At 42.2% G+C, this 27,744-nt stretch overlaps 1 protein-coding gene across 1 annotated transcript in view; it reads left to right on the plus strand.

The window, feature by feature from the left end:
* The first annotated feature begins 753 nt into the window (after positions 1–753).
* The window catches only part of ganabb (glucosidase II alpha subunit b), a 34,454-nt gene continuing 7,463 nt past the window's right edge, over positions 754–27,744 (plus strand). Inside the window, exons 1-16 of the mRNA XM_060928082.1 lie at positions 754–825; positions 3,583–3,684; positions 3,855–3,963; positions 4,083–4,210; positions 4,315–4,494; positions 5,298–5,376; positions 5,751–5,847; positions 6,101–6,197; positions 6,379–6,559; positions 8,884–9,037; positions 11,334–11,569; positions 19,934–20,060; positions 20,225–20,304; positions 26,211–26,351; positions 26,521–26,617; positions 26,712–26,813. Of these exons, the coding sequence (XP_060784065.1) occupies positions 803–825; positions 3,583–3,684; positions 3,855–3,963; positions 4,083–4,210; positions 4,315–4,494; positions 5,298–5,376; positions 5,751–5,847; positions 6,101–6,197; positions 6,379–6,559; positions 8,884–9,037; positions 11,334–11,569; positions 19,934–20,060; positions 20,225–20,304; positions 26,211–26,351; positions 26,521–26,617; positions 26,712–26,813 (1,933 nt within the window). The 5' untranslated portion in view covers positions 754–802. The remainder of the gene's footprint in view (positions 826–3,582; positions 3,685–3,854; positions 3,964–4,082; positions 4,211–4,314; positions 4,495–5,297; positions 5,377–5,750; positions 5,848–6,100; positions 6,198–6,378; positions 6,560–8,883; positions 9,038–11,333; positions 11,570–19,933; positions 20,061–20,224; positions 20,305–26,210; positions 26,352–26,520; positions 26,618–26,711; positions 26,814–27,744) is intronic.

A 27,744-nucleotide genomic window follows, 5' to 3' on the forward strand; every position in this document is an offset into this window, starting at 1 on the left:
GTCTGCATGGGTTTCCTCTGGGTGCTCCGGTTTCCCCCACAGTCCAAAGACATGCAGGTTAGGTTAACTGGTGACTCTAAATTGACCGTAGGTGTGAATGTGAGTGTGAATGGTTGTCTGTGTCTATGTGTCAGCCCTGTGATGACCTGGCGACTTGTCCAGGGTGTACCCCGTCTTTTGCCCGTAGTCAGCTGGGATAGGCTCCAGCTTGCCTGCGACCCTGTAGAACAGGATAAAGCGGCTAGAGATAATGAGATGAGATGAGGTTCTGGGTTCTAGCCCAGCGACTGGCGAAAGCCTTTCTGTGTAGGGTTTGCCTGTTCTCCCCGTATCTGCATGGGTTTCCTCCGGGTGCTCCGGTTTCCCCCACAGTCCAAAGACATACGGTTAGGTTAATATGGGACGGCCTTGTGCTAACTCCCAACTGCTCCCCGGGCGCTGTTAGCATGGCTGCCCACTGCTCTGGGTATGTGTGTGTGCTCACTGCTTCAGCTGGGTTAAATGCAGAGAGGAATTTCACAAGTGTGTGATGAATAAAGTTGTGCTTTATTTCTTTAAATCTATTTACAGTACAGAAAATTGATTTGCATAAATCAGGATTTACATGCCAGATTTTTCACAGGGAGTCTGCAAGCTTGTTAAATGAGTCTAAAGCGTTTTATTTATGATTTTTTTAAATACGAAATGGTGCCAATTATGCGCGTCCACGTCCGTGTAAGTTTCCATGGTGACAAGTTGCTCGCGCTTGGATCGCACGAGCCGAGCACTAGTGGGCGGGATTTATTAATCTCGTCAATCCAAGATGGCGGCTGCCTTCAATGAAAGGTAAAATAAAGATTTTTAAAACTGTCTTATTTACTTCTTGTTGTCTTGCTTTTCTGCACGCATGTCGATGCCGTGTTATGTTTTTTACTCTTGGTGCGAGTTATGTGATAACGCTGAAGAATTCAGGCAGGTATTAAATGAGGAAGCCGGATGAATGCGTGGCTTTGGAGTTGTTAGCATTTGAATTAGCTAGCTAGCGACATGCTAATAATACTGGTCCCACGGCTCATCTTTGCGTTTATTGACGAAGCTTGTTTTATATCAGGGGTATTTATATACATTGGTTTCCTACGCTTTTAAACAAGTTGTTCACACACTGGCGTCCTTATTGGATTGAATTGTCCTTGATGCTACATGTAGAGAGCTAGCACCGGAAGATGGCTGGCTGATTTGATCTAAGATGAGTGTGAGGATCTAGTAATCAGCAGGATCTTCTTCAGTTCAACATCCGTGTCCTGAACAGCAGACGCACCTGTTTCCAACAGTTCAAGTGCCATTTGGTCGTTAATGTCTCTGACTCCTTTTGTGCTGGGTTTTTGCAGTCATCTTTCATGAATCAGGTGGTTTTTTTTCCTCCTTCTTCTTGTTGTTTCAGCCGAAAGTGCTACTAAGATCTCATTTTTTCCAAAATATCTGACACGTTTTCTTTTCATGCTCTGGGTTTGCACAAAGGTGCTTGGACAAGTAGTCATTTTGATTGATAAGCACTTAAATGTAATTAAGGATCAGTTTAATGTGTAGCATGTTAATGTTAAATACACTAATATTTTTAGTAATATGTCACTTGCGAGCTTTAAAAAAAAGTATGTTGTGCAAATACACCACTGCCTTTTTTTTAATTTAATTTTATATATACACTACCATTCAAAAGTTTGGGGTCACTTTGAAATGTCCTTATTTTTGAAAGAAAAGCACTGTTCTTTTCAATGAAGATCACTTTAAACTAATCAGAAATGCACTCTATACGTTGCTAATGTGGTAAATGACTATTCTAGCTGCAAATGTCTGGTTTTTGGTGCAATATCTCCATAGGTGTATAGAGGCCCATTTCCAGCAACTCTCACTCCAGTGTTCTAATGGTACAATGTGTTTGCTCATTGCCTCAGAAGGCTAATGGATGATTAGAAAACCCTTGTACAATCATGTTAGCACAGCTGAAAACAGTTTCGCTCTTTAGAGAAGCTATAAAACTGACCTTCCTTTGAGCAGATTGAGTTTCTGGAGCATCACATTTGTGGGGTCGATTAAATGCTCAAAATGGCCAGAAAACGTGTCTTGACTATATTTTCTATTCATTTTACAACTTATGGTGGTAAATAAAAGTGTGACTTTTCATGGAAAACACAAAATTGTCTGGGTGACCCCAAACTTTTGAACCGTAGTGTATATAGAACACCAGTGCCTGAAAACTACAGTACTACTTTATTTACCCAACTGAAGGAGGAAATCTCTTGTAATCCCCCAAAATGCTAGTTTAATCCATCCTGGCTGGAAAATGAGGAGTATATCATTTGCATAATTGAGGATAATAGGGGGCGGCACGGTGGTGTAGTGGTTAGCACTGTCGCCTCACAGCAAGAAGGTCCGAGTTCGAGCCCCGTGGCCGGCGAGGGCCTTTCTGTGCGGAGTTTGCATGTTCTCCCCGTGTCCGCATGGGTTTCCTCCGGGTGCTCCGGTTTCCCCCACAGTCCAAAGACATGCAGGTTAGGTTAACTGGTGACTCTAAATTGACCGTAGGTGTGAATGTGAGTGTGAATGGTTGTCTGTGTCTATGTGTCAGCCCTGTGATGACCTGGTGACTTGTCCAGGGTGTACCCCGCCTTTCGCTTGTAGTCAGCTGGGATAGGCTCCAGCTTGCCTGCGACCCTGTAGAACAGGATAAAGCGGCTAGAGATAATGAGAGATGAGAGGATAATAGGAATATTTGTCACATCTTGGGATAGATGGTATGATAAATATATCACAATTCTCTGAGCCATTTACAATACACGATTCAAGTTCAGAGTGTTTGTCATATGCACAGTAAGGACATGTCCTGTTGCACAGTGAAATTATTCGTTTGCTGTCCACCATGAATGCCAATTGCAAATAAATAAATAGGCGGAAGGAATAATACAAAGTAAAGGCAATATAGTGTAAAAAGCAAAAAAAACACCCAGTATAGTACAAAATAAAGGTAAATGTAGTGCAAAATAGGTAATGTAATACAAAAATAAGACAATGATCGGACGTAGCAGCAAAAAGGGCAGTAATGTGCAAACAAATGTAAACAGTCAAGGACAGTTTACATCCGTTTGTCATATGATGCATATGACTATATAGTATGTTTGCTTCGAAACTTCCAGCGAAGCACTGGTGTTTCATTAAAAACCTGTAGAAAGGAGTCTAAAAAATGTCCGCAGAAATAAACGCTAAAAGACTAAAAAGGATTTGTACTAAATCTATAAAATTTCAGTACAAAATTTAACATCAAATGCACTGCTTCCAGCCAGTTTGTAATTATTCAGATCTTTAAAATGTTATGAAAAGATATCACAATATCTCTGAAGTGTACTGTGATGTAATTTATCATGATCTCGATATTATATTGTCATACCGTTCAGCCCTAATTAGAGCAGCTGTCAAATCCTTAAACATGATGAATGGAGAGTATTTTTTTCTTTGTGCAACACCATTTATGCAGCGCTTGTGCTTGAAAAGTTGTTTTTCATTTTGTGTGAACAATGGCATGTTTTCCTTCTCTTTCCTCTTGTTTAGAATGGGGCTGCTACTCGGGATCTGCGTTTCTTTGCTTTTCGGCAGTGCCTTGGCTGTGGACCGGGGGAACTTCAAAACTTGTGATCAGAGTGCCTTCTGCAAGTAAGTGATGGCCACTGGTGAGGTGTTAACCAGTTTTGAAATCTAAATTCCTTGTACTTTAGGCACTAGAGTGTGCTTGTGTGTTTTATATTAAAACAGTCCATACACACATTACATTGCGCTGTGTAGTTTCAAAGCATCAGTTGAAGCTTCATGTTGTCTGTTCCAAGGCGTCAGAGGGCCATGAAGCCTGGTCAGTCTCCGTACCGGGCTTTACTGGACACTCTGGAGCTCAGTGACTCCAGACTCACTCTACAGCTCATCAATGACAACAACAAGGTAAATCTTGACATAAATATGAACCATTGAATCAGATTTTCTGACGTGAATTCATTAGAATAACATGGTGTTTTCCTAGCAATTTTTAACTGCGCCTCTGTAACTGTCCCTGATGGCAGGTGCACTTGCTGTTGGAGCTGTATAGGCTCCAGGGGAACATCACTCGTGTAAAGATCAATGAGCTGAAACCCCTGAAGCCTCGATTTGAAGTGCCAGATGTGCTGGTAGGGGAGCCACGCACTGAGCCGTGAGTATCGTCAAGCATTACAGAGAGCTCTGATTCTAATATGCATTATACTTCATTTGTATGCAGTGTGATTCCTGATGTATGTGTGTTTCTGTCTGTGTTAGTCTCTCGGTGCTGTCTAAGGATGATAACGGCGTGGTTTTGTCTCTGGGAGCAGAGAGCCAGAGGCTCATAGTTAGCGCTCGCCCCTTCAGGCTGGATATCATGGAGGGGCCTGAAGTGCTGCTGTCGCTTAACTCCCGCGGCCTGCTCGCTTTTGAGCACCTGAGGCTACGGAAAGACACGTGAGTCTCCCATCTGGCCTCACGTTTCTTCTTGCATCTCCTCTGTGGTTTGGTTGAACCACTTGTCTGGTCCTTTTCTCTAAGGACTTTAGCTCTGAGTGATCAGATCACGTTATGCTGGTTTATTGTGTTCTCTAAGCAGCGTGAGAGGAAACAGGAAGAGAATATGGCGTATAGTTTGATTTGTTATATCTGACATTTGTCTTATTACACAAGTTAATTAAAAGCAATAAAGCAGACATTTGTTGGTTGCATAAGTAGTCTCCCCTGGGGTCAGTACCTTTAGCTGCAAAGTCTTATGGGATATGCCTCGATCATAGAAGGGAAGAAAATATATTTTCTTGTATCCAACAGTCCTCATTGTTTCAAAGGTTTATTTTTTCCTTTTGCTTTGGCTTTTTTTTTTTTAATTGGACCAAATTCTTTTAGACATTTAATACTGAATTTTATAAGTGCGGCATCTATTTTTTTTTTCTTGCCTGTGTACTTGACTTTTAAAGGACCGTTAGTTATGTAGGTGTGCATACAAAGAGGAGCAAGCGCTGTGAGCTTCCTGTGACTGCATATAAAGAAAGCTGCCTGTGCACTGAGCAATGTTCAGCGTTAAGCAGAATGGATAAAGCATCTACGATGTTACTGTGGAGTGTAGGAGTGTAATACAGTGTTGAGGAAAGAAACATATCCCAAGACTGCTTTTTGTTTGAAGATTTTATCTAGAACCGAATTATTCTGTTAATATAATAATCTGATTTATTTCATATCTCTTTCCTGTGTGTGTGGGCGGGCGGGCGGGCGCATCACAGTCAGGCAGACCCAGACCCAGAGGGTGCAGAAGTGAAAGAGAATGTTGATGGAGCTGAGGAGCAGGACACTGAAGAAAAGGTAGGGTGGGAGAGAGTGAAATCACCTGCTTAATTTTGTGTCATGTCCCAACACACCTTTCTCTTGTGATTATCATGAGGTCTCGTTATTTTTATATCCGTTTTTTCTTTTTTTTTTCTTTTTTGCCCATTGTAAAAAAAATAAATAAATAAAATAACCTGAAATTAAGTTTTTCTACCAGTCCAGTGAAATACTTTTTATTTATTTATTTATAAATTGCGGAGCAAAACGCTCTGAACCTGTATTGGCCCTTTAGGTGCCTTAATAGCAAAGCCTCAACAGAAGAATCGTGAAGATATTTGTAGAAGTATTGTGGTCCCTCTCGTTATCACCCACTGTAACCACGGCCATTTCATTGTGTCTTTGTGCCACAGGCAGAAGACGGAGGGAAAGATAAAGAAGAGAAAGAAGAAAAAGATGATGGCTTGTGGGAGGAGACATTTAAGTCACACACAGACAGTAAACCCAATGGTGTGTGATCTGAGCATGATGTACTGTAGTCGTGTTTAAAAAAAAAAAAAAAACACTGTAAATGAGATCTTTTTTTAAGGCATCATTTTAATAATCGGGCCATTCAGTTTTCCCAGCAGTGTACTGCTCAAGAACTGAGGTTACATTTAATTAGAGTTGCCTGAGGTTTAATTAGAGAAGAGACATGATGTCTTTATTGTGCAGAAAACTTGCAAGCACTGTTGTTTGAATCGTAACCCCCTCCTTTCTTCAGGGCCAACGTCAATTAGTTTAGATTTCTCCTTGCCTGGAGTAGAACATGTATATGGCATACCGGAGCATGCGGACAGCCTTAAACTCAAAACCACAGAGTGAGTACGCACGGAGAGCTTCTGGATTGCTGTACACTTTCATTTTATACATTGTTTTTCTGTTTTGACAGTCAGAATGAAATGTCAGTGAAGTTTTTTAAATTGTGAATATTCACAGCTTTCTTTTTTTTTTCTTACAAAACCTGCGTATTAATGATTTTGCTTTGTTTCGTTGCTACAGTGGGGGAGACCCGTACAGGTTGTACAATCTGGATGTGTTCCAGTATGAACTCTATAACCCCATGGCCTTGTATGGATCAGTGCCAGTCATGCTGGCCCATAATGCTCAGAGGACCATGGGCATATTCTGGCACAATGCTGCCGAGACCTGGGTGGACATCAGCTCCAACACTGCTGGCAAAGTATGCAGACGTGGCGTTATGTTGTATTTTAGAGTTATAAAGCATGACGCTTGTCTGTGCACCGTGAAGCATCAGAACAGCTCAAAGAATCGTGATATTGAATACACAAAATATGACATGGAGAAAGTAATCAACGATGGAGTAATGTGATGCTATTACCGCTCCAAATTTGGTCATTTCCCATTATTATATGGCATGAGCTACTTCTGGTAAAATCGTGCGTTCCTTGGTGGGCAGAGTTTTCCCGTAATGCCCATGGGTGATTGCTGACTCTTTTTTCCAAGGCACCGGCTTTCAGTGTTGCAAAAAAAAAAAAACCCCGAAACAAAAAAAAAGATTAATTGGAAATCAAAAATGCCCGAAAGACTCTGTGACTCTTGTTTGTCTTGTTATTCAAGAAATGAGCAACGAAAAGCGTTCAGAAACCGCTAACAGAAATTCAGTTTTGAAACCACTAGCCATTTATTCTGCATGCGTGACTCAACTATGTTGCAAATATGATGTGACTGAAAGCAGCGTCACGCCTCATTAAAACGATCGTCTATTTTAATCTTAGAAATAAAAAAAGCCATTTAATAAACTCCTCCTTATTAACCTCACTTGCTTGGTCTTTACGGGAAAATATCAGACCTTGGTCTTTTTGTACGGACCTCACCTGGAGCTCAGTCCATACTGTCAAGACCTCTGTCTGATATTTTCCCGTAAAGCCCTCACGCTCAATTAATAAGTACACTTCCGTTCAAAAGTTTGGGGTCACCCAGACAATTTTGTGTTTTCCTAGTCTTGTTTTCCAGGATTTTGAGCTGAAATGTCATGGCACTGGGCGGCACGGTGGTATAGTGGTTAGCGCTGTCGCCTCACAGCAAGAAGGTCCGGGTTCGAGCCCCGTGGCCAGCGAGGGCCTTTCTGTGCGGAGTTTGCATGTTCTCCCTGTGTCCGCGTGGGTTTCCTCTGGGTGCTCCGGTTTCCCCCACAGTCCAAAGACATGCAGGTTACACTACCGTTCAAAAGTTTGGGGTCACCCAGACAATTTTTTGTGTTTTCCATGAAAAGTCACACTTTTATTTCCCACCATAAGTTGTAAAATGAATAGAAAATATAGTCAAGCCAGTTTTCTGGCCATTTTGAGCATTTAATCAACCCCACAAATGTGATGCTCCAGAAACTCAATCTGCTCAAAGGAAGGTCAGTTTTATAGCTTCTCTAAAGAGCTAAACTGTTTTCAGCTGTGCTAACATGATTGTACAAGGGTTTTCTAATCATCCATTAGCCTTCTGAGGCAATGAGCAAACCCATTGTACCATTAGAACACTGGAGTGAGAGTTGCTGGAAATGGGCCTCTATACACCTATGGAGATATTGCACCAAAAACCAGACATTTGCAGCTAGAATAGTCATTTACCACATTAGCAATGTATAGAGTGGATTTCTGATTAGTTTAAAGTGATCTTCATTGAAAAGAACAGTGCTTTTCTTTCAAAAATAAGGACATTTCAAAGTGACCCCAAACTTTTGAACGGTAGTGTAGTTATTAATTTTAAATAATAATTTCAGATAACGGCGGCACGGCGGTGTAGTGGTTAGCGCTGTCGCCTCACAGCAAGAAGGTCCTGGGTTCGAGCCCCGTGGCCGGCGAGGGCCTTTCTGTGCGGAGTTTGCATGTTCTCCCCGTGTCCGCGTGGGTTTCCTCCGGGTGCTCCGGTTTCCCCCACAGTCCAAAGACATGCAGGTTAGGTTAACTGGCGACTCTAAATTGACCGTAGGTGTGAATGTGAGTGTGAATGGTTGTCTGTGTCTATGTGTCAGCCCTGTGATGACCTGGCGACTTGTCCAGGGTGTACCCCGCCTTTCGCCCGTAGTCAGCTGGGATAGGCTCCAGCTTGCCTGCGACCCTGTAGAAGGATAAAGCGGCTTGAGATGAGATGAGATGAGAATTTCAGATAACGTAACATAGTTTTATAGAATTTCGGTGAAAATTTGTAAATTGAATGTCTGACTGAGGGCCAAACATGTTGACTCACAACATGAGTCAGAATACTCTGGATCTCCTGAAGAGTTTCTTCTAAATGCAGCTTCGGTGACTTCGTTTCACTACGCGCAGTATGAAAGGAGGCAAATACAGACTTAATCGTGAAGTGCAGCACCTTGGTTAATTATGTGGCTAATGCAATGTTTTTAAGGAAATACAGTTCAATAAAAATGCACGAGTAAAATATTTTTGCTTTTGTTGAGTAGTTTGTATTTTTCCTTTTGAGTTAAATCAGTGTTGTTGATTCACACTTTTTTTCACAAACTGTGACTGTTTCTCCTGCTTTTTGCTGCAGACTGTGTTTGGGAAGATGCTGGACTTTGTTCAGGGCTCCAGTGAGACTCCTCAGACTGATGTACGCTGGATCTCTGAGAGTGGCATCATTGATGTCTTTATCATGCTTGGACCCAAGCCATCTGATGTTTTCGCACAATACGCCTCACTTACAGGTGCACACAGCTTCTTGTTTAGGCTTTCAGCTCTGTACGTTGAAACCAAGCCAAAGCATTCATCTTAATAGCTATAATGACATGCCTACTGGGGCTCTTTCAACCCAACCAAAACATGCCATGTATTTTGAGATATGGAAACGGATCATTCAGAATCTGTGATTTTAAAATGTACAAACGTTCATATAGATAGTTTTCACATGATGTCACAGAGTCGGGGATTCCCTAGTGGCGGCCATCTTGCGGGTCAAGCTTACCGTACGGGTGACTGAGCACAAAGTCTTCAAAAGAACCCAAGCAGGCTATTTAAAGCTAGCAATGGTGCACACCTGTTGTATTCACAGCTGTCGTAATAGGTCAGATGATGACGTCAAGCGGAGCTTTTATGGAATTCCCACTGTACGGGGAATCTCTGGAGAATGCCTAACTGGAACCGCTGAGTGTACGTTTACATTGTAATGTACACTTAATATCGCTCGTTTGTCACGTTTCTATTTGAAACTTGTCACTTCACTCACGCAAGGGTCATTTTTGAAAAACATTTTAGGTCTATTCTGTATGATTTGATTTGTGTTTGGGATGCCAACAGCGCGCCTTTTGGCGGATGCCGCCTGAATCGCGCAGATCCGATTTTCTTTTTTTAGGGGGGGCGTTGGAGTGTCTGATTATAATTTCAAAGTAAATTCTGTATTAAAATTACTAAATAAGCAAATCCGTTACAGTCCATGAAACAGGAAGTATAAGGATGAGAAAAACAGTTTAAATCGGAAAGCTGCACACATTTGCGCAGCCCGAGTGGTGTGCAGGACTGCGCATATGTGCGCAGCTTTCCGATTTAAACTGTTTTTTTCTCATCCTTATACTTCCTGTTTCATGGACTGTAATGGATTTGCTTATTTAGTAATTTTAATACAGAATTTACTTTGAAATTATAATCAGACACTCCAATGCCCCCCCTAAAAAAAAAAAATCGGATCTGCGCGATTCAGGCGGCATCCGCCAAAAGGCGCGCTGTGAATATATACTAAGTAACTTTAAAAACGCACAATGGAATTCAACACGATATCACTTTAGATTCATGCATATATTTGAAATTTATGATATTGTATGTAATGCACACACATCTTGAAACATCGATAAAGGACATTTATTGTCAAACTCAAGAATTAATTCACAATAAAAAAATTCAAAGTGACAGTTGGTCCATGTTCGGACCGTCATGCTGGAGATTCTGGGTCTGTGTCATCCAGGGGTCTCAGCAGCAGTGACTGAGGGTGTCAGGAATCTGTCACGGAGATGAGCTAGCCTGATGTGCTGATCCTGAACTGGCGTCGTGACTCGAGGCTGACCAGGGCGTGGACGATCCCTGGTGCTCCCTGTCTGTCTGTAACGCTGACTCAAACGGGAAATGGTCGAATGATGAACACCGAAGTGCCGGGCGACCTCTGTCTGTGTACTTCCGGCACGCAACATCCCGATGGCCTGTTCACGTTGATTTTGGCTTAGGCGTGGCATCTTCAATAATGACAATTTTCCCATCATTTCCCCCGGGTATTTATAGGCAAGATTGTGTGTGTACAGTGTATGCAAAATTTGTTTGAAAATTAAAGCCTGTCCATGTCATTGACTACCCGAGTCATATTGTACGTTATTGAGTACAACTCCCTTAAATTCTGATTTGAGCACAGATTTGGAACTTATTTGGGCGGAACGAAGTTATTTTTCCATTGTGATATATTTCTTTTCTTCTTGAGATAAACTCAGCACGAATTCAGCAAGTTTTATCAATGTGCGTTTTTAAAGTTACCTAGTGTATAAAGTTGTATATATCAGACAGCCTTTAAAGTTTGAAGAAGTCAGTTTCAGGCTTTGGCAGCCCTGCATAGTCACTTGAAAATGCACCTTTGTCCACTTCGTAGGGGTCAATTCCCCCAATCAAGGCCAGTTTGGCTGCATACCGTTGTCGTGAGATGTCGTCTAATGTATCTATATACTTCTGTTTGCTTGATTTTGCCGACATTGATCTTTATTTTAGAAAACTGACTATATAACTTCATAAATTCGTCCGAGATAACGTAGCCGGTAGTGGCGATGGTCCGTTTTGTTTGCCCCCCAAGATGGCGGCTGGGGGGCGTTCCCCGGAATGCCGTGACGTCAGTGAAAACTATCTGTTGATGAATCTTTGTGTGTCAACAGCCATGCTTTACTTAAATTTTTTTTTTAAACTTGTGTTTTCTTGCCTTTCTTTCTGCTGTCTCATTTCCATCTCTCACTTCTATACAAACACATACACCAGGTACCCAGGCCTTCCCCCCTCTGTCTGCACTGGCCTACCACCAGTGTCGCTGGAACTACAATGACCAGGATGATGTGAAGGCAGTGGATCAGGGCTTTGATGAGCATGACATTCCATATGACTTCATCTGGCTGGATATCGAGCACACAGATGGCAAGCGCTACTTCACCTGGGACCCTCACAAGTTCCCTCAGCCCAAAGAGATGCTGCAGAACATCATGGACAAGAGGCGCCAGGTCAGTCTGGGCATAGCGCCAACTTGGTGAATGTTAATAAGTGAAATGGACTTTACTATAAACTTGTGCCATGTTTACTTACATGTGCAAAATGTAATAATATGTTGAGAATAGATGTTTAGATATCACTTCAAAGATGCATCTGGTTTGAATTATTTGATTTCAGTGTGTTTTCAATGGCTATTGGGTGCATTTATACCCACATTTGTATGTTATTGATCATCAAAATAATTGTTATTCCGAGGATTCAAAATGGCGGCTCGGGGGATAGACGCGTAATAAATTGCTCCATTCAGTCGATATCAAAAATACCCTCAAACTCGAAAACTTTAACGTGTAAACTCTGAAGGACAAGACATGAGTGGGGGGAAACAAAAGAGAGACAATACGACCCGGAGAGGGAAGGTAATTCAACAATTAAAACCCGACAAAAAACAAATGGAGCCGACTGACGAAGAAAATGTCGATCTGCTAGCTAGCAAAGATGGAGGTGAATCTACGGACAAGCTGTTTCGGGAACTGTCAACTATCTCGAACAATATCCGTGACTTCAAAAATGACGTCCACTTAGCCATCTCCGAACTCGAGGGAGACTTAAAGAAGGACTTCAAGGACGAGCTAACAACGCTAAAACACGAGCTAAACGAGAAGCTAACTGAAGTCGGGACCAGGCTCCAGGACCACGACCAGGCGATCACCGAGGCAGAGAAGCGCATTTCGGATGTAGAAACAAGCGGCGCTGCAACGAAAGACGCTCTGCTGAGCCTGCTGAGAGAGCAATCCAGGCTATGGGAAAAAGTGTGCGATTTGGAAAGTAGGTCCAGAAGAAACAACATCCGAGTTTACGGTGTACCGGAGGGCACGGAGGGCGACTCGATGATAAAGTTTATGGAAAACCTGCTGACCACGGAGCTGACTCTCCCCGACGGTATGTCTCTGCAGATTCAGCAGGCTCATAGAGCTTTGACCCGCAAGCCAGGACCCGACGCTACACCTCGGTCCATTGTGATAAACTTTCAGCAGTATGATGTCAAGGAAACGGTATTGACATTGGCCTGGAAAAAGAAAATTAATCTTAACAACAAACCGATTTTCTTTGACCATGATTATGCACACGAAGTCATGGAAAAACGCAGAGCCTACGGGGGAATTAAAAAAGCGCTGAAAGAAAAGGGTATTCGTTTCCAAACTCCTTTCACGAGGATCCGGATCCACTGGAGCACCGGCCCACGGACCTACGAGGACGCACATCAAGCTACACGGGAGCTATGGGTACGGGGGATGGAGGTGCCCGCTGTCAGAGAGGACCCGTCCTCCAACTTAGGCCAAGTTTTACATTAGACCGTATCTGTCTCGTTTTCTTCGCGGATGCGCTGTCCGTTTACATTAAAACGCCTGGAAACGCCGGGAAACGGGAATCCGCCACGGTCCACGTATTCAATCCAGATCGTGTCTGGTCCGGTGCTGTGTAAACATTGAGAATACGCGGATACGCTGTGCTGAGCTCTAGCTGGCGTCGTCATTGGACAACGTCACTGTGACATCCACCTTCCTGATTCGCTGGCGTTGGTCATGTGACGCGACTGCTGAAAAACGGCGCGGACTTCCGCCTTGTATCACCTTTCATTAAAGAGTATAAAAGTATGAAAATACTGCAAATACTGATGCAAATACTGCCCATTGTGTAGTTATGATTGTCTTTAGGCTTGCCATCCTTCCACTTGCAAGTGGTAAGTGACGCGCATGCCCGACATGCACTGGGATCACACACACAGCGGCTCAGTCCCAAATCACTGCTCGTGCGCTATACTCACGCGCTCTGTGAGCTGCGCAGGGCCGGAGTGCGCACCCTCCAGAGGGCACTCGCTGTTCAGGGCGGAGTGATTTGGAGCGCAGGATGCCTGCGGAGCCGAGCGTATCCGTGTATTGGCGTTGCTATGTGCACGCGAATTATGTATTGGTGTTGCTGTGTGCACACTAATCGTTTTAAAAACGTTAATCTGATGATCCGCTAATACGGTCTAATGTAAACCCCACCTTAGAGGAGAGGATACTGAAGGCGTTCCCTTGGCAACAAGCGGCCGATAGAGGAAAACAAATGGAGTCACGAGTGAAAGAAAAGCTCCAGGAGTTTAGAAGATAATCACATTGTTGAAAGCACTAAAACATGTGCAGATCAGTATGTGTGAGGACTGGAAAATAAGGGAGGTGAATTGTTCTTTTTGCTCCCTCTCTTTACTTTAAAATACTATCGGTTGAAATTACTATAAATCATCAACTGAGCGGAAAAGTAATGTTGGACTTATTAGTGGACATGGAGCACACCAGCTGGTCAGCCACCACACCACTAAGGAGGGCCCCAACCATCCAGGAGGGGTTTTTCCCTCCACCCACCAACAGGGACCCTAGAGGGACAACTGTTCCTCAGCTACAGGAAGTTCTTGCATTTAATATCTTTGTTATAATGAGTGTGAATGCTTGTTCTTGTTCTATGTTTAAAACAGGGGAGGATTCTTATTTAATTATTTCATTATTTCTACAAGGGAAATCTTTTTTTTTGTGGAGGTTATGGCATCATACGACTCTAGATGTAAGTGGGTATGCACAGGGATCAGATAATGAAAGTAGTCTCTCTAAATGTGAATGGGCTTCGTAGCCCAGTCAAGCAGAGCAAAGTCCTTCTTAAACTAAAAAGAGAAAATATAGATATTGCTTTTTTACAGGAAACCCACCTAATGGAAGCAGAACATGAAAAACTCAAAAGACAGGGGTTTAAATATGTCTTCTCCTCCTCAAATAGATCTAAGCATACTAGGGGAGTAGTGATACTAATCTCAGGAAGGGTGACATGAACATTTTATCCTCTATCAAAGATAAGGAAGGTAGATTCATAATGATTCGTGGCAAAGTTGATGGAATTTTGTTTACTCTATACAATGTGTATATCCCTCCTGGTTCAGAACCAAATTTCTATACCCAAGTAATTGAAAGGATTGCAATTGAAGCACAGGGGGTTTTAATATGTGCAGGTGATTTTAACACTGTGCTTAACCCAAACCTCAATTCAACTGGGATAAGAATATCTCGTCCCCAAAAAATAACAAAGAAAATTAATTTACTATTATCAGAAATAGGACTAATTGATATCTGGAGACACCTAAATCCATCAGTCAAAGACTATACCTTTTATTCAGCCCCGCACCATACATATTCCAGGATTGATTACTTTCTAATATTTGGAACAGACAGTAGCAAAGTACAAGACTGTCATATTGGAGCAATGGACCTTTCAGACCACTGCCCACTATGTCTGTCCCTAAAAATGACCTGTAGGAGGAAGCTTACACACTGGAAACTAAATCCTAGTGTACTCAACAACAGCAGGACCGAACAGTTTGCGAAAGAAATTAAAGAATATTTGGAGTTCAATGATAATGGAGAGGTTTCTCCACCCATACTTTGGGATGCCTGCAAGGCAGTAATGAGGGGGAGGGTGATTTCAGTGTCATCTTTTCTTAAAAAACAAATGGCCCTTTTCCACTACCCTTTTTCAGCTCACTTCAGCCCGACATGGCTCGCGTTTCGACTACCAAAAACCAGCACGACTCGGCTCGCTTCAGCCCTGCTTAGCCCCTAAAACTCGCACCGTTTTGGAGTGGGGCTGAAGCGAGCCAAACCGTGCCGAGTGAGGCTGGGGGCGTGAGCAGACACTCCCCTGTGCACTGATTGGTGAGGAGGAGTGTCCTCACATGCCCACACACGCCCCGCGAGCACGCTGGGATCTGTAAACACCGCAAACCCGGAAGAAGGAGAATTACGAATTATGAGAATTTCTGAAGCCTTATGTGCGTCGCCTCATCTATACGCTCTTGCCAGTATCTGTCCGCGTTGTCGGTGACAACAAGCCACAGCACCAAGACCAGCAACACTAACTACTCCATGTTTATTGTTTACTATTCGGGTCGTGAGACTACCGCTTAAAAGCTCACTGATGTCACTGTTTGCGCTGCTTAACGACATCACCTGACGTCCACCCACTTTCGCTAACTCCACCCAATGTGTCCACCCACTTCCAGCCAGCACGGTTCAGCGCGGTTGTAGTCGAAATGCAACTCCAACAGCCCCACTCAGCCCGACTCAGCACGGCACGGCTCAGCCCGACTCAGCCGCGTTTGTAGTGGAAAAGCAGCAAAAGAGAAACTAAAATTAAGACTCTCCAGACTGAACTCAAAAACTTAGAATCTGAACATAATCACCAGATCCAAAGGTTAAAATAGAAATAAAAAAGAAAAGAAACCAGATTGAAGAGTTATATTCAAGAGATCCAAAAGAAATTGATATACACAAAACAAAAATATTACGAAGGGGGCAGTAAATATTCAAAATTATTGGCATGTAAACTGAGAAAACAACAGACAGATAATGCAATATACAAGATAAGGGACCCGAAAACTAATACCATTTATTACCAAGTACAGGAAATTAAAAACTGTTTTAAAGCATACTATGAAAAACTATATTCGCAACCTCAAGTCAATACCGACCAGAAAATGGAATCACTACTCAAATCCTTAAATCTACCAGAACTCACGGAGGAAGAAAATAAATTGTTAGCTTCTCAAATTTCAAAAGAAGAAATCTATTCAGCTATCTCAAGACTCAAAGCTAATAAATCCCCAGGCGCGGATGGATTCAGCGCAGAGTGGTATAAGAAACTGAAGGAGGTTCTGACACCTATTTTACTAAAAACCTTTAACTGGGTCCTGACAAAAGGGGAAACCCCGACATCATGGAAAGAAGCAATTATATCAGTTATACCTAAAGGAAGCAAGGACAAATTAGACTGCGGAAACTATAGACCAATTAGTGTACTTAATGTGGATTACAAATTATTTACTTCAATTATCACAAAGAGACTTGAGAAAATTCTACCCCGAATCGTCAACATGGATCAAACAGGCTTTGTCTTAACTCGTCAGACACATGACAATATTAGAAAATCCCTACAAATTATCAGACATATAAATCAAAATAAAATACAGGCCATGTTGGTTAGTTTAGATGCCGAAAAGGCTTTCGACTCGGTCAGATGGAAATTTTTATTCAAGGTTATGGAGAAATTTGGTTTCAATCAAGTAACTATTAATACATTAAAAGCCCTCTATGATAAACCATCAGCTAAACTAAAAATCAACGGAGAGCTCACAGACTCATTCATGCTGGAGAGATCAACAAGACAGGGCTGTCCCCTAAGTCCAATCTTATTTGCGATTTTTATCGAACCTTTGGCACAGTGGATTAGACAAAACAAAAAAATCACAGGTATAAACATGGCAGCAGGCGAACAAAAGCTGGCCCTGTTCGCGGATGACGTACTCGTTAGCCTTTCAAACCCAACAGAGTCTCTGCCGGAGTTGATGTCTGTTTTAGATGAATATGGGTCATACTCAGGTTATAAATTAAATAAGAAAAAAACTCAGGTACTTAGTTTTCATTTTGATCCCCCTCAATATCTCCGCTTCAGGTACCATCTAGACTGGGACAAAAGTTTTATAAAATATTTGGGAATTCTCCTACCTTTAGACATATCAAAACTAGAAGAAATTAATTATAGCCCCCTTAAAAAAGAAATTATAGCGGATATCAATAGATGGAATATAATTCCTTATTTGAATATCAGTTCTCGTATAGATTCTGTTAAAATTAACATTCTACCAAGACTTTTATATCTATTCCATTCAATACCAATAGAGAAATCAGAATTGTATTTTCGAGAGTGGGACAAAATTCTTTCCAGATTTATATGGGCAGGGAAGAAGCCAAGAATAAAATATAAAACTTTACAATTACCAAAGGAGAAAGGTGGACTAGCCCTCCCCTTTTGAGAAATTATTATAGAGCGGCTCAAATTCGCCCGTTAGTGGGATGGTGTACTCCAAATTATAGATCAAAATGGAAAGAAATAGAAGTGGCAATGGGAAAGGGACTACCAATTAATCATTTAGTTGGAGAGCCCTCATTAATTAGTCACCTCTCGGACCCTAACAACCCGTGGATAATTGGCTCTTTGAAAGAATGGGGTGAAATAACTAAAAAATATCAACTGAGAAGAGGAACTGAAATGTTTAAATGGTTTTCATACGACTCAGATTTTGTACCGAGCAGGTATGACACAAGGTTCAAAAGTTGGACAGAAAACGGACTTACAGCATACTGCACACTCTTAGATCAGGATAAAGTTTTGAGTTTCCAGGACCTAAAAGAAAAATTTGGTCTTCAAAACCAAGATCATTTTAGATATCTACAAATCAGGGATTTTATGAACAAGAAATTGGACTTTACTTCAGGGAGGGATGAAATTCTTAATATTTTTAAGAGGGCTTACAATAATGCCACCCTCCAAAAGATAATATCTAAACTATACTCAGCTCTTCAAAATCTTAGAGGAGATCATCTCATCTCATTATCTCTAGCCGCTTTATCCTTCTACAGGGTCGCAGGCAAGCTGGAGCCTATCCCAGCTGACTATGGGCGAAAGGCGGGGTACACCCTGGACAAGTCGCCAGGTCATCACAGGGCTGACACATAGACACAGACAACCATTCACACTCACATTCACACCTACGGTCAATTTAGAGTCACCAGTTAACCTAACCTGCATGTCTTTGGACTGTCGGGGAAACCGGAGCACCCGGAGGAAACCCACGCGGACACGGGGAGAACATGCAAACTCCACACAGAAAGGCCCTCGCCGGCCCTGGGGCTTCAACCCAGGACCTTCTTGCTGTGAGGCGACAGCGCTAACCACTACACCACCGTGCCGCCAGAGGAGATCATACTCTAGAAATTAAGGAAAGATGGGAAGCAGAGGGAGGCCTCACAGTCTCACAAGAGGAATGGGACAGGGCCTGCAGACAGCAGTGGTCAGTGACGAGCTCTCCCTCCTGGAGGGAATTCAGCTGGAAAAACGTGACTCGATTCTTTCGTTCTCCAGCACAAAAGTCCAACTATTCCGATCAGACTGCCTGCTGGAGGTCCTGTGGGAATACTTTAGCAAATCATTTTCACATTTTTTGGGGCTGCCCCTCTGTGGCTCCATTCTGGAGAGAGATTCTTGGGATCCTGGAGACAGTTTTTAAAAGGAAAATGGATCTAAACTTCAAAGTCATGTACTTATGTGATCTAGATGGACTTGAATATGCAAAGCGGGACAAATACTTGCTGAGAGTGTTGTTAGTGGGGTGTAAAAAGGCTTTGACCCGAAAATGGCTTAAGAAAGACAAACCAACAATAAACGAGTGGATTGATGTAATTTACGATATATATGTTATGGAGAGAATTACATTTAAACTAAGAAACCAAACTGATATTTTTGAAGAGAACTGGTCAAAATGGCTCAGCTATGTGTTAACTGTAAGACCTGATTTCATATAGACCGCAAAGACAAGGTCAAGCCCTCCATCAAGATTTTATTTATTTTTCTTTCCCCTATTATTGAGCAGCATCCTTATATTTTTATATATGATGTGCTTATTTTGACTCTGTTGCCCTGCATAATGCACAATTCTCCCCTCGTCATGTTATGTTTGTTTTTTTTTTTTTTTGTGCCCAATTGGCATGTGTGTTACTAAGAAAAAACTAATAAAGTGTATATTAAAAAAAATAATAATTGTTATTCCATGAAATCGAGTCGTACATAAGCTGATAGCCGACGAGGCGCAGTGCCGAGTCGGCTATAAGCCATGTATGACAAGATTGAGTGGCATAATTGTTTAATTCTATCCACATTCACTGGATTTTGAGAAACGGAGCATTTTTATTTTTTGCAAATTCGATAAATTAAAAACTTCATACAAAACGTCCGACAAAATAATTTCTGCTTAGAATGTAAACAAAGCCGCGAAATGACAGGAGCAATTTGTGAAAAATTCTATAATAATAATTCTTGAAAAATAAAAAAGATGCGTTCCTACCATCAAATACTTTTCATTGCTTTTTTTTTTGTATTTTGGGGGTTTTGTTTTCGAGTAGATTTTTTTTTAATTTCGTCCTCGGTTGGTTCAGCAACAGGCGCCACCATTTTGTTTTTCTCTACTCACGGTATATGAGCTGATGGCCTAGTAGTAAAGTAAAATGTGGATAGAATAAAACTTGATATTCAAGACGTAATGAAACGACCAGGTGAAACTGAAGTAGCATCAGAATAAACTCTGGCATAAATGTGCTAAGCAGACTGATTATGGTAATTGAATCTGATTCTTTAAGTAAAGCAGCACATTTAAAAGAAAAGCCTTCAAAAAGGTAAACCGTAATGTTTTAGAAATGTGAAGACTTTTTAATTCACTGGAATCCTGTCCTTGGCAGATGGTGGCTATCGTAGACCCTCATATTAAAGTGGACAGCAGCTACAAGATCCATAACGAGCTAACTGCCAAAAACTTCTACGTCAAAAACAAAGATGGCAGAGACTACGAGGGATGGTGCTGGCCAGGTCAGAGTGATGTCTGTAGACTTTGCGTGATGATATACTGTGTGTGTGTGTGTGTGTGTGTGTGTATATATACACGTTCATTAATGAATGTTGTGAATGATCTGATTTACCTTACTGAGAGTGTGAGGTGTGTAACTCAGTTTCTCTTTCTTTCTCACATACAGGGAACTCTGGTTATCCAGACTTCTCTAGACCAGAAATGAGAGCCTGGTGGGCCAGTATGTTTGCATTTGATCAGTATGAAGTAAGAATTTTTCTTTGCATTACTGTACATCACCCTTTTTTTTTTTTTTTAAGTTGACGTGGGCATGTCAAACACAATCCTCTATACTATTCTTTAAGTTCGTTTCTTAAGACACGTATTTTTTAGTATGTTACCTCGTTTGTTGACAGTTTCAGCGAACACTTCCGCCTTCTTCAAAACAGTCACCAGATGTCGAGTGGTGACGTGCCTTATCAGCTGATGTTACTCTATGGAGGCGTGAACGTCCCACCCAATTTGACAGGTAGTCCACGCCTCCTGCTGTCAGGTCGCTGCCCCAGGACTGCGCTCCAGGTGTGTGACAGCGCGTACGCTCCCTCATCCCGGTTCATAGTCCTCTGCGCCCGCTGAAAAAACAAACCGGGGCTTTGTCACATTACCATACATAAAAGGAGTTACAGAACGCATCCAACGATCCATGAGGAAATACCACATCAACACCCCGGTCAAACCATACAAGAACCTCCGACAGCTGCTAGTTCACCCCAAAGACAAAATACAACTGGACAATAAATGCAACGTCATATATGAAATCCCTTGCCGTTCATGCAATAAAGTCTATATTGGTGAAACGGGCAGATGCTTCCACACTCGCAGGAAAGAACACCAATTAGAATGTGAAAAAGAAACAACAAAAAGACTCACAAGATCCGAAAAAGAAAAAGCAAACCAAGAAAACTTAAAATCAGCCATTTCAGACCACTGCAAACGACATAATCATATAATGAATTGGGAAGAGGCCAGAGTCATTCGCGCTGAAGAGAATAGATACCAGCATTGGATTTTGGAGGCAGTGGAGATACGAAAGCGGGCGCAGAGGACCATGAACCGGGATGAGGGAGCGTACGCGCTGTCACACACCTGGAGCGCAGTCCTGGGGCAGCGACCTGACAGCAGGAGGCATGGACTACCTGTCAAATTGGGCGGGACGTTCACGCCTCCATAGAGTAACATCAGCTGATAAGGCACGTCACCACTCGACATCTGGTGACTGTTTTGAAGAAGGCGGAAGTGTTCGCCGAAACTGTCAACAAACGAGGTAACGTACTAAAAAATACGTGTCTTAAGAAACGAACTTAAAGAATAGTTACAATAATCAGACATAATGAATTTTCGCTACAATCCTCTATAGTAGTCCTCTCCTAAGCACTGTCATTTTCTTCACCTTCCACCCACTACTTTTATTATTTCCTGCAACCAACCAACACAGTCTTTTAGCACATTAGACGGCAAACTGCTGTTTTGTTCCAGACGTAGCCAAAAACCTGCCTGAGCCAACACCCGGTCAGAGTTAGAAGGAGGTGATTTCTATCCATTTCCATACATTAGTTAAAAAGATAGAGATGGTTTGGATTGGACTGTGTGGTACCGGTTAGCCTTCACCAACAGCTGAAGAAAGATACCTGTTAGCTCAAAGCCATATTTCTTCTAAATGCAGTGCTTTATGCTGCTGGATTATATTAAACAAAATGCACCTTAAACGTCTGCGGCTATAACAAAACAAGCATGCCTGAAGTTAGGTGTCCTGTTAAAGATCAGCTTGTTTTGACTCAACAAATCTGCATAAGGTGCAGGACTAACATTTTAATGTTGCTTTTCCTACATATGTTACCAAAGCAGTAACTTCATCCAGTAGAGGAAGTATGTTGGCTAACAAAAAAAAACCCCAACCATTAACTGATTAGCAGCAGCATTTCTGTTCTGTTTATCATTTACTGTTGAAAGTAATTGATACCAAAGTGCTGTTTAATTCTCAATTCTGTTTGGTCAAAAGGTGTTAATTGCCTGTAAGACGAGTTCCGACTGTAATTCAAACCACAGGTATATATTAATACACTCGTGCTGATCTGTTGTTTCTGTAATAACTTGCGCAGGGACTTGTATGGTAGACGCTCCGCATACACTGATTTTGATTTGATTGTTGATATGGTGACAGCACTTTCTGACAGGTAAAGCTGTAAGTTTTTTGACACACTGAAGTACTCGGGTTGAGTTTGTGGTTTTGCAGTTTCTTGGTAACTTGACAACCTCTTTTGTCTTTTTAACTTAAATAAGAGAGAGCTGGTGAGGGAACGAGTGTTTATTGCTGCTATAACATAAAGGAATTAGTTTTGCAGATGTTCCACAACATTAAAGCTCATAGGCAACGGTTTTCAATTTATGCACATTTGAAACTTTATATGTTAAAAAACCCTCTGTAATTTTCTTCTGGTCCCAAGAAGTATTGTTAATAAGTAATAATTAAAATAAATTAGTGCAGATCGCAGTGAATCTCTGCTCGGCGATTTTCGTGACCACTCAGTGCGTGACATCATTCAAGACAAACAAACTGGTTGAGTTGAGTCCACTTCCGTTTACTTGCATTGCCGTTTGGCTTGAGTGCAGACGTGCGTTTGGGAATTTCCAAAGAAAAACCATGCCTTATTGTTGTGCAGTGAACTGTAAAACGGGACCGGTTCAGGAAGAAGTTTTTACCTTTTTCCGAGAGAGGAGAAGAGGCGGAGAGAGTGGATTGGCTTTTTCTGGAAGAGGAGAAGAGGCGGAGCGAGAGGGTTGGCTTTTTCTGATAAAGGAGAAGAGGCGGAGTGAGAGGGTTGGCTTTTTCTGATAAAGGAGAAGAGGCGGAGCGAGTAGGTTGGCTTTTTCTGATAAAGGAGAAGAGGCGGAGCGAGTAGGTTGGCTTTTTCTGATAAAGGAGAAGAGGCGGAGCGGGTAGGTTGGCTTTTTCTGATAAAGGAGAAGAGGCGGAGCGAGTAGGTTGGCTTTTTCTGATAAAGGAGAAGAGGCGGCGCGAGAGGGTTGGCTTTTTCTGATAAAGGAGAAGAGGCGGAGCGAGAGGGTTGGCTTTTTCTGATAAAGGAGAAGAGGCGGAGCGAGAGGGTTGGCTTTTTCTGATAAAGGAGAAGAGGCGGAGCGGGTAGGTTGGCTTTTTCTGATAAAGAAGAGGCGGAGCAAGTAGGTTGGCTTTTTCTGATAAAGGAGAAGAGGCGGAGCGAGAGGGTTGGCTTTTTCTGATAAAGGAGAAGAGGCGGAGCGAGAGGGTTGGCTTTTTCTGATAAAGGAGAAGAGGCGGAGCGAGTAGGTTGGCTTTTTCTGATAAAGGAGAAGAGGCGGAGCGAGTAGGTTGGCTTTTTCTGATAAAGGAGAAGAGGCTAGGAGAGAGTGGATTGTGCGCGTGAAACAAAATCAAGCAGTCAGAGAAGAAATGGAGCAGCAACGCTCAAGCAAAAAGGAGAAGATTGGAGGTAAACATTTTTATTTTTGCTCGCAATTGACAAGTCAAGAATCCTGAGGGATCCTGTACAATCATTGTGGAAATAAGACACAGGGATATTTCCTCGCTTAGAGTCGGCTATAAATAGTATAATGCCGCGGATGGCAGGCTAATGTGGCCTATCAGTGCACTGTCAAGTAATCGTTACCTATATCCACTAGGGAGGGCGGTTTAATTATTCTTCAAAAGGGCTCTTATTTAGTATTACGACGAAAGTACAACTTTATCATAACTACCATGATAAATCGTTTGGGCGCGAGTCTTATTGAGGTCCAGGGTCACCGCGATCAGAGTCGGCCGAGTCGCTGTCCGATTCCGAGGCTGCACGGTCAAACCAGTGAGCCACATTCACCAATTACTTCGCAACGGCCATAGGTTCATACATATATGGTTTCACTTCTCGATATGCAATTTGGAGAGTTCCTGCTTCAAAATCACTATCGCTTTCAGACATTTTGCACAACCTATCACGACCAAAGTCCGTACACGTGTGCTCGGTTCGCAAGTAAACACAGAACTGCTCCCAGTCTGTTTGCCTTGAATGACGTCACGATGACGGTCCCCTGGCGGTGAAAGTGCGCATAAGTGAGATGTAAACAAACCTTCTGAAATTGGGCAAAACAGTATATTTTAACTGTTTTTATTCAATTTTAGGGTGCAACTTAGACACTAGGAAGATTGAATTTGCTTTTTGGGTCGTTCTTCTAGACCAGTGGTTCCCAAACTTTTTTGGCCACGCACCCCCTTCTATACTCCAACCAGGTTGACGCACCCCCAGTTCCCCAGTTTCAAAAAACACACGCTTTCTTATAAAGGCAGCATCTTTAATCGTGCTAAAATGATAAACATCGTTTGCCACACCTGCAGGAAACCACAAAAGTGAAAAAAAACAACACCACCAAAGCTTTCTTACAAAGGCAGCACGTCGTGCTCGAATGAGAACATCGAATCACATTAACATATTATGCGCTCTCGGATTTGAATTAGATAGAATTTGATTGAAATGTAACAGTTTTAAAACGTTGCAACACGGTAAATGCGCAAATTCATTACAAAGGGAGATCACATCGAGGCATGTAGTCTACCAGCCAGATATGGGGAAAATATATGATTTTCATCCGTGTTTAAAACACTAGCAATACAACCCTGTCATTACAAGGTTATGAAAATGAATTGAGAATGAATTTCATCTCATCTTCTCTAGCCGCTTTATCCTGTTCTACAGGGTCGCAGGCAAGCTGGAGCCTATCCCAGCTGACTACGGGCGAAAGGCGGGGTACACCCTGGACAAGTCGCCAGGTCATCACAGGGCTGACACATAGACACAGACAACCATTGAGAATGAATTTAATTTGCAAAAAAGTTAACATATAATAGTAAAAATAGCAATGATAATTATGAACATATGCGTTTTAAAGAGATAGAACAATTAAGGAGCATATCAGGAACAGATAAAGAAGAGGATCCATCTGATTGTGAAGTGCAGCGCTGGCAGCTCAGTCTGCAGAGAGAGAGACAGACAGACGGTGGGTGGGTCAGTAGGCTATATAGGTCCTATTTTCAGTAGCAGTATATATTTTTAGCAAGATCAATGCCATTTGGCCAAATACATACCAATATTAATGCAACGGATGGGCCTGCATCTTGGCACAGAGCTCTCCGATGTTTGGGGTAATTGAAGACAGTCTCAGCCTCAAATCTTTCTCAACATCTCCCAGTCTTTGCCGATGTTTAGTTGCCGATCGGCATTTAGTTTTGCCGATTTCAACCAGTTGAGCATCGCAAATGAATGAATGAATGAAGCCACAAACTACTGTAGAACCGTTACGGGCCGCGTAGAAGAGGAGTTAAAAATCGCCATTACATTTTTTTATCTTGCGCACCCCCTAGTGGCGGCTCACGCACCCCCGGGGGTGCGCGCACCACACTTTGGGAAACCCTGTTCTAGACAATAAAGTTGATATTCTACGTTTCACCTCCGACCCTTGCCTTTGACCTTTAAGTGTAACTATAAATGGATTAAAAAGTTCAGAATTTGTACTTTTTTGTGTGTGTGGTAGCCTGATGCCACTCTGTCACTGATTTTTCCCCCCCCCCATTTAACAAGGTTGCCCCTTTGAGTTTTGTTCCTTACTTTTAAGTTTACATATGCATGTTTACCTCTAACTTGTATTGAAAGTGATTAATCTTAGCGATTACCTTTTAACCAGTTTCACAAAATGGAGAGCATCTTGTGATAGCTTCAGTCTCCGTTTTTCAAAATAACGACCTACGTAGCAACAGTGACTGGTGCCCGGGTCTTGGGATTGTCTAGCTCTAGTATTGGGCATGAACCAAAGGATGGACACCTCCTTGTTTTTCTATTTATTTCATGGTTCCTTTATAATGATTTTAGGCAGTTGCCTTTGGCATTTTCATAAGAGGTCTAGTTCAGGTTCTATATTTAGAGCTGTATAGCTGCCATGTTGAAAACAGAAATAATAATAATAAATAACTAAGTCACCCTTGTCTAGAGAAAACCAGCAATAATTACTAAATATTTGGTTGTCTCTTGGGTGAATATTTTTCATGACTCGTTCTTGGAGTGAAGTTGTCATCTTTGCTCAAATTTTAGGGTTCGATGAAGAACCTGTACACTTGGAACGATATGAATGAGCCATCCGTGTTCAACGGCCCAGAGGTCACTATGTACAAAGACGCAGTACATGGCAACTGGGAACACCGGGACCTCCACAACCTCTATGGCATCTATGTGGTGAGCTAGAGTTCATCTCAGTTTATGTACTGGTGTAGTGATTTCTTCTGTTTTTATTTTTTGTCTTGTTCTTGAAAAACACATTTCCATAATTCTCTGAATAAAGAGTCTGCCATCACTTTCACTTGTTTTTTGGCACAAATCCTCAACTCGTTTCTCTCCCGAGTAGCAAATGGCCACATTTGAAGGTCTGATCCAGAGGTCTGGGGGAACAGAGAGGCCGTTTGTTCTCACTAGAGCCTTCTTCGCTGGCTCACAAAGATACGGTTAGTACTGAGATTCCCCCTCCTAGACACACTGGGTAAAGATCTTTTCTAAAAGTGAAGTGACGTACGGCACACTTGTTCATTGTGTGCACAGGTGCTGTGTGGACTGGAGATAACTCAGCCGAGTGGGACCACCTGAAGATCTCTATCCCCATGTGTCTGAGTATTGGGCTGGTGGGCATCTCATTCTGTGGAGGTTGGTTGATTTTTTCATAATGCTTGTTAAAAAAAAGATGGTAAAGTTAATAACATAACATCGTTTCAGTCATAAGTGTTGTTCATAATTAGGGTTGTACACGAGGAAGCCAATGCTATATGGAATCAATTTTGTGCCAAAATGTTCATACAATACTTTTGAAATATCAAACAAAAACGACAAATCAAAAGTCAATTTTTTTAGACTGGCAGACAAATTATTCATGTATTCGTGCAAAATATCAGTCTATTACTCTTCAGAAACCTTTTATTTTTGTTCCGCGTCTTTCTCAGTTTTGTTTGACGTAATTTATTTTGGCTGCAATTCCAGCTCTCTCGTTTGCGCTCCCTGACTTTTTGCTTGCAGTTTTGGCACAAACTTCACGTGTGGGTGGGCTGTCCAGGAATGCATTCCCATTGGCTAACTTGCGTTTGACTGACAGCTACGCTCAGCGATTCCCCCGGAGGCTGTTGCGGCCATTTCCTACTCGGATTCTGGCGGACTGTTTGACGAGTGACCGATCCATTGACGGTAAACAAGGATCGAGTGGACTTCAGTGGCGACTATGATATTGAATTTACACTTTGTTGAATTAATTCAATATCATAGTCGTCCACTCGATCCTTGTTTACCGTCAATGGATCGGTCACTCGTCAAACAGTCCGCTAGAATCCGAGTAGGGAATGGCTGAGCGTAGCTGTCAGTCAAACACAAGTTAGCCAATGGGAATGCATTCCTGGACAGCCCACCCACACGGGAAGTTTGTGCCAAAACTGCAAGCAAAAAGTCAGGGAGCGCAAACGAGAGAGCTGGAATCGCAACCAAAATAAATTACGTCAAACAAAACTGAGAAAGACGCGGAACAAAAATAAAAGGTTTCTGAAGAGTAATAGACTGATATTTTGCACGAATACACGAATAATTTGTTTGC

Source organism: Neoarius graeffei, chromosome 8 (genome assembly GCF_027579695.1).
Source record: "Neoarius graeffei isolate fNeoGra1 chromosome 8, fNeoGra1.pri, whole genome shotgun sequence".
NCBI classification, from domain to species: domain Eukaryota; kingdom Metazoa; phylum Chordata; class Actinopteri; order Siluriformes; family Ariidae; genus Neoarius; species Neoarius graeffei.